The 7,567-nt window shown below is 44.0% G+C and overlaps 1 protein-coding gene across 21 annotated transcripts in view; it reads left to right on the plus strand.

The window, feature by feature from the left end:
• Positions 1 to 7,250, plus strand: part of TENM4 (teneurin transmembrane protein 4) — a 1,797,006-nt gene extending 1,789,756 nt beyond the window's left edge. For all 21 annotated transcript variants that reach the window (XM_068266709.1, XM_068266713.1, XM_068266710.1 and 18 more), the window contains one exon: positions 5,227 to 7,250. In XM_068266709.1, the coding sequence (XP_068122810.1) occupies positions 5,227 to 5,985 (759 nt within the window). In that variant the 3' untranslated portion in view covers positions 5,986 to 7,250. The remainder of the gene's footprint in view (positions 1 to 5,226) is intronic.
• The last annotated feature ends 317 nt before the right edge of the window (positions 7,251 to 7,567 follow it).

Below are 7,567 nucleotides of genomic sequence, written 5' to 3' on the forward strand. Positions count from 1 at the left end.
CCTGTGGGCCCTGTGTGTGTTTTGCAGACCCCACTGCTCCCGTCTGCTATGCTGGTCTCAGAGGTCCCTAGTTAAAAACACTTTCTTTTTTTTTAATATATGTGAGATTTCACACCCTGGGCCCATATCGACTCCTAATGGATTTTACACTTTTAAGTGGTAACAGCTAAATGACTTCTTAATTTGTTATGCAATCAATTATGTATGGCTAAAGGCGTCCATTAGTCAAAGGGAGCGCCAAAAGCCAGCCGACATAGCTGCGTGTTCATTTCAACTCCACACTCCACTCCTGCAAATCCGCCCTGCTTCTTTTAAAAGGAAAGTGTCCGGCTACTTAAAACACGATTAATATTAATATTTTTTTTTCATGCCTGCTGCCTTGATCGAGCTCCCGAGTTTTTGAACACACTTTCATGTGCTCAGTGGTTAAAATAAAAAACCTAAACGTTTGTGAAAAGGCTCAAGGCGTCGATTGCTTTGAAGAACCTCTACTGTACCCCTCTGGGCTTCACCTCTGACCTTTCCACTTAGGGAGAGAGAAGCCCTTTAAACTGCTGAAAGTCACTCCTTAAATATGTTTAAAAAAAAAACTGACACTCTTGTTTAACGGTTTGGTAGTGAAAGTTGGACAGATCCGTCGCCCAGAGGATCTCATTTAAACGGATGAAAAGCAGAGGAGGTGTGGTTTTAGGGGGCCCAGCTGTCCCTTGTAGCCAGCCCACCCACACAGTCACATTGATGGCAACCCAACGGGGTTCTGGGAGATGAGAATAATGCACGAGTATTTCATTCAAAGCTTGGGGTCTTCGGTTTTGTTTTGTATGTTTTACTTTCTAATGATATTTATGTATCTTGATCCAGGGTTCAGTTTGCCATTTTAAAGTCTGTGTGTGTGTCATATATATATGTTACGGCCAGAACCCAAAGTCTGGCCACTTCGGGTTCTGGCCGGGCAAAACTAGAAGAGGCCGTCTCACTGCGGCCAATGTCAGGAATGAATTAAGATTTCCTGGATTCCCGGCGGCAATGTGACAAATGATGCTGGCTCCTCCTCCCCTACCCACCTCCTATTCCGCTCTGGCAGTCGGGTACAAGCGTATGTCCCCCCCCCCCCCCCCCCCAGAGTCGTTGGTAGGGGCAAGGAATCTTGCCGTTCGTTCCTGCAGAGCGGGTGCTGGCAGAAGCAATGTCTGCAGCCTTCCGCTCTGCTTCCCTGCTGCCACAAATGACTCTGGGGGACACGCATGTCCCCGGCTGTCAGAGCGGAATAGGAGGGGGGCGGAGGGAGGAACCAAAGCCAGGGGGGAGAAGTAGCCGTCAGGATTCAATCCGTTTCGCACATTGGCCGCAGTGAGACGGCCACTTCTAGTTTTGCCAGGCCAGAACCCGATGTGGCCACACTTCGGGTTCTGGCGTAACATACATATACACAGATAGTCCCCACTTGCAGTGTTACAGAGATGCAAACACTACTGTTTTTTATTACATATTTTTGTCCCTAAATGTTATTGTATGGTAGGAACTTTTATAAGTAGTTCAAAACATGTTAAAGGTGGCAACTGCATTCCCCAACACACATTTGCATCTCTCGAACACGCTTTCACATTTGGATGTGCCAGTTTGGGAAGAAAAAGGCCAGCTGACTTCAGGTCAGAGGTCGCGCTCAGAGCCAGGTCATCCACAAGGCAACCAAAACAGGTTCCTGGGGCCTGGAGAGAGACCAAGGGGACTGGTTGCCTCTATCATGCCTAGTGCCCTATTTCACCTTAATCCAACTCTGGTCACGCTAGGTTTTATGAGGTGGATGTTTGCCACTGGAGAACTCCAGCTTCTGCACATTCCCTTCTTTCTCTTCATCTTTCCCAGCACCCAACTAAAGAAGATTTCTCTGATTAATTAAAGGAAACCTAAAGTGAGTGCTAAGTGTGAAAAATAAACATACCCCCACTACCCCTTTCTCCTGTGTGGTCCTCACCGATTGGTCTGGCCAAGTAAGTTTTGTTTCTTCAAAAATGGCACTCAACCCACAGGGCTTTCGGCACACAGGGCCATCTTGCACAGACGTTTTCCTCTAGTGACCGCAGCCATACCGACCCCGGGAGTGCAGGTGGGAGCAGGAGCACACACAAGAAGCTGACCGGTGCATGTGCTCAGCATGGAGCGCAGTTAGGACTTCCTGGTCTGACTCTCCGACTAGTCGCTGCAGCTAACAGCCCATATTACAGAGTAAAGGGGGAGATAAGGAAAAAGTAGACACCGCGGTAAGTGTCTGCAGAGAATACTGAACACTACCACATTGCCAATTTAAAACCTATGATTCGCTTTAGGTACCCTTTAAGTTTCATATTACTTTTGTTTTACGTTTATTATAGTATTTTTTTTACTTATTAGGTATTGAGAAAGAATGATAAGGATAAGGTGAGCAAACATGAAGGAGAGAATAACTCATGGGAAAAAGCTTAGTGCATCAGGAGCCTTATCTTCATCCTCCCCGATCTATAAAGCAACATCTCAGCACCTGGTAGCCAGCAGAGGACTCAAAATAATTTGTTGCCGATTAATTTTAATTAAACCCAGCATTTAATAAGTTTTTGCCTGCTGGCTGCTGAAGAGATATTATACAGTTAAGAAGAGATAAGTCATCACATTCAGAGCTGCGCAGCCCCCTTATCTTCTTCTCACTGTGTCTATAAAATGGCTTTTTAGCACATTTGCCAAAACCGATTTGATACAACTTTTTTTTGTTTTTTTTAGCAGTAATTTTTAGCACTTTTTTTACTTACCGGGTGCTCAAAAAGCTATTACATAGAGAAGTAGAAACAGATAAGTTGTGATCAGTTACGGGAATAATTATGTGACTAGTGAGCTGTATCCACGGATGGTTCCTTTACCCTCCTGTGACGCCACAAGAAATGAGGAGAAATCTGCCAGGATGGCGTAAACCATCCCCATTCCATGTAGAGCAGAAAATATGTATCCTATAGGCTAGCAACACGTGTGCTGCTGTAGAGGAGGGATGACGCTCAATGCATGGTGGAGTGGTTTTCGGCAGGCAGGGTAAGAAGAACAATAGGCTCTTGGTTGGTCTGATGTACACGCGCTTAAAGAGAAACTCCGACCAAGAATTGAACTTCATCCCAATCAGTAGCTGATACCCCCTTTTACATGAGAAATCTATTCCTTTTCACAAACGGATCATCAGGGGGCGCTGTATGGCTGATATTGTGGTGAAACCCCTCCCACAAGAAGCTCTGAGGACCTAGGTACTCCTGGCAGTTTCCTGTCTGTGAACCTTGTTGCATTGTGGGAAATAGCTGTTTACAGCTGTTTCCAACTGCCAAAACAGCATGCAGCAGCTACATCACCCGCTAGCAGTAAAAATGTGTCACCATGTGATAAATGTCAGAATGTAAATCAGGGATTTAAAAGAATTACAATGGGCAAACACTGACTAAATCGTTTAAACATAATTATTGTAAAAATGAAGCCCTTTTTTTATTAATTATTTTCCCAGGAGTTCCTCCTTAACAAAAATATTTTGAAACGTCAGAACAACAACAGATTTTGCCATATAGGACGACAATCGTGTGAAAGGATAGAGCCAAACAACGTGCAACTGATACCGGCTAGGCAAATAAGTTTGAGTTGGTGCAGCATTATGCAAATTTTGTATGCAAATGTATACATTTGCATACAAAATGTGCATAATCCTGCATCAACTCAAAAATATTTGCATCTCATTGACCATCCCTAGTGATCTGGGTAGCACTCCAGCCACTGCTCTCTCTATGATTTTTTTTTTTTGCTGTATATAGACCTGCTAGTCATACATTTCAGTAAGTCCTTCTAATTACTGTGACCGTCATCTACATTCAGACATGAAATAATTTGCCTGAAGTGATAGTTGGGAATTTTAATCACAAGCACAAGTTTAATAACAAGCTCTGCATGATTTCTGCCTGTGCAGTGTGTTTTTGCTTTGTGAAGGGGAGGAGCAGCCAGCAGCGCACCCTGCAGGAACTACAAGAGAACTCCCTGCAGGAATTTTAGCGGTGGGGAGAGCGATCTGGATCTCTAGAAGGGTGGGGGGCAGTGATGGCGGAGATGTTAGATTTTCCGCCAGTTACACTGCCATCTGACAAGACAGCTGGCTTCGGGAATTTGACAAATCACAGTTAACAGATAACTTTTGAACGTTAATGTCTTAAAGAGGAACTCCAGTGAACATTTTACTGTTGGCAGGTGATGTAGCTGCTGCATGGTTTTTGGCAGTTGGAAACCGCTGTAAACCGCTGTGAACAGCTATTTCCCACAATGCAACAAAGCTCACGGACCGGAAACTGCCAAAAGTTTGAACTTTTCTTGTGGGAGGGGTTTCTTGTGGGGCGGGGGGGGGGGGGGGGTGTTCACCACAATATCAGTCATACAGCGCCCCCTGATGGTCTGTTTGTGAAAAGGAATAGATTTCTCATGTAAAAGGGGGTATCAGCTACTGATAAAGAGAAACTCCAACCAAAAATGTAACTATTAATTGGCAGTTTGCTCTTTGCTCTTTAAGGTGCCCATCAACTGCACAATTTTCCTTCGGATTCAATCTTTTGACACACCTTTTTATGATTGAATTGTATAGAAAACTGCTCAGTTTGTGACACAAATCGATGTGATGCGATTCTTTGGTTGATCGGAAAAGGTAAAATGATCAATCCAAAAGTTGGATTTTATACTCTAATCGAAATGTAAAACCTTCTTAAATCGTTCCATTTACAGGAACAATCGGTAATTGGCTGCCGATTAGTTCCGATCGTTCAAATCGCGCCGAAAGATTGCATCTGATGAAAAAATTGTACTGTTAATGGGCACCTTTAGAGAAATCAGAATATGTGAATGGCGCTATAGACTTACAATGGTAAACTGAGATATGGGTGCAGCTTCCAATGTCAGATTCTTTGTACAGTAATATGGATGGTCAATGAGATGTAAATGATTTAGAGTTCAAGTAGGATTATGCAAATGTATACAAATTTATGCAGCTTGAAAATAGACCAATCCAATTTTACCCCAGCAGGATTTGATTGGTTTATTTTCAAGCTGCATACATTTGCATGCAATTTGTATAATGCTTCATCCGCTCTAATTTTCATCTCATTGACCTTCCCTATATAGTATATTTGTATATGTGTAGTTATATTAATCAGATTGTGTCCACTGTTTTCCTTTTCCTTGCAGTCGATCCTGGGCATGCAGTGCGAAGTCCAGAAGCAGCTGAAAGCGTTCGTAACTCTGGAACGATTTGATCCCGTCTACACTTCCACCCTCGCTGGCTGTCATCCAGGCAAGGAAAATAAGAGGTTTGCCACGTACGGCTCCATCTTTGGAAAGGGCGTAAAGTTTGCAATGAAAGACGGCCGCGTCACCACCGACATCATCAGCGTGGCCAATGAAGATGGGAGGAGGATTGCAGCCATCTTGAATAACGCCCAGTATTTGGAGAACTTACATTTCACCATCGATGGGGTTGACACTCATTACTTTGTGAAGCAAAGCCCCTCTGACAGCGATCTTTCCATACTGGGCCTTAGCGGTGGCAGGAGAACCTTAGAAAACGGGGTCAACGTGACCGTCTCGCAGATAAACACAGTGCTTGCGGCAAGGACTAGACGCTACACAGACGTCCAGTTACAGTACGGCACACTGTGTCTCAACACTCGCTACGGGACCTCTTTGGATGAGGAAAAAGGTCGAGTTTTGGAACTGGCCCGACAGAGGGCCATTGCCCAAGCCTGGCTCAAAGAGCAGCAAAGACTGCGTGATGGGGAGGAGGGCCTGCGAGCGTGGACGGAAGGCGAAAAGCAACAGTTGCTAAGCACCGGTCGGGTACAGGGCTACGACGGCTATTATCTCATTACTGTGGAGCAGTACCCCGAACTCTCAGACAGCGCCAACAACATCCACTTTATGAGACAGAGCGAGATGGGCAGAAGGTGACAAAGACGATAAAATTGTTGACTTCTTGCCAAAGACAGCTGCTGTGGTGGCCACCTACCCGAACTGTGTTGTAATCAATCCCTTTTTTAAGAAAAAGAAATAAATGAAAAAAAAGACAAAACAAAATGGACCTGAAAAAAGTTGAACTCTTAACATTGCAATTTTTTTGCCGTTATTCTCTTTTTTTTTTTTTTTCTTTAAGTGATGTTGGCCTTCACATTTGGAAACAGAACAGATGGTATTTTGCTAACCTGTGATCACAGTGAACTTGACTATCTCTTGTTCTTTTCCCTGGTGAAGGATTCAAGTGAGGCGTATCAAAACATAATTTCAACAGGTACTCAAAGGGAATTTCAAAATAAGAGGAAAGTAAAAGACAACCGATGTCGAAAATTTGTCATCTCAACCATTTCTTGACCAGAATGAGGTCAATGCCTTCTTGACGAGGAAGAAGAACTTTAAAAAAATATTTTTTAAAAAAAAGCTCTTCAGCTCTGTCTTTGAGAACTGAGTTCTGCCTTGATTTTAACCAAAACGGTTCACACCATTTACTTTGTCTCATGATGCAGTATGCGGGAGGAAAGGCATCTACGTCCCCCTTGTCTTGGCTGTGTTACATTTCAATTGCAATCGATAGTATTCCACACCCCCCGCTCCGCCCTACCCGACCGGATTGGATGAGACGCGAGATGGCTATGCGTTGCGTGTGCTTTTTTTTTCCCGCCTGGGATACAACAATACTGTGTGCCTCTAGAGGAACGCTGTATCTTATCCAATTTTGTTCACTTGGGACTTAAAATAAAAAGTGTTTTGGGGGCTCCTGGTGTAAAAGTAGCAGTGGGACCAACGATAAGGTTTCTTAGGTGTCGTTAGTCCATTTTCTTTACACTCGAAACCTTTGTTTTTTGTTTTATTTTTTTTTTTATTATTTTGTAGTATGCTCTTTTTGTTAAAGAGCTCTGCACGTTAGTGGAGGTAGCCATTTTGAAAAAAAAAAGGCAGCCTGCCAGTTCCCTCAGTGCTCCATGATGTCACTGTTTTCTTGGCGAATCGGCAGGCTGTTTCTCGAGCAACTTCGGACAAAAAACAAGATGGCCGCACCACGGTTGTGCCTGCTTTGTGAGATTGTGTTATATTTTGCTGAAACAGGTTCCTGCCTTCTCATGTGAGTTGGAAGCTGGTAATCAAGTGTGACAGTGATAACCCGTGTACATTTCTACATCTCAGATGTCCATCTACTTTTCAGCTGTTAGGTGTTACTGTCCAGGGATTATTTGGGGGAGGGGGGGGGAGGGCGGGGATTGGGGTTACAGCCAACAGCTGTTGAGTCAAAGATGGACGGGTCACAGTTACTGGAGGCGTTAGACTCTGCTTTAACTGAATTGCTGCAAACTGATATTAAATGCCACATATGGGCCTGCCTGTTGAGTATTTCAGTTTTGGGTGATCTACTGTTTTCTTCTCGGAAATACCGGCTGCAAGAATCCCATCAGAACTTGTGGCTTTTCCTTGTATATCTTTCTATGGCCGTTATGAAGCTATGCAAAGGAGTCTCGACCCTCCTGCCACCTTCTCCTAATAT

This window comes from Hyperolius riggenbachi, chromosome 2, assembly GCF_040937935.1.
Source record: "Hyperolius riggenbachi isolate aHypRig1 chromosome 2, aHypRig1.pri, whole genome shotgun sequence".
Taxonomy (NCBI): domain Eukaryota; kingdom Metazoa; phylum Chordata; class Amphibia; order Anura; family Hyperoliidae; genus Hyperolius; species Hyperolius riggenbachi.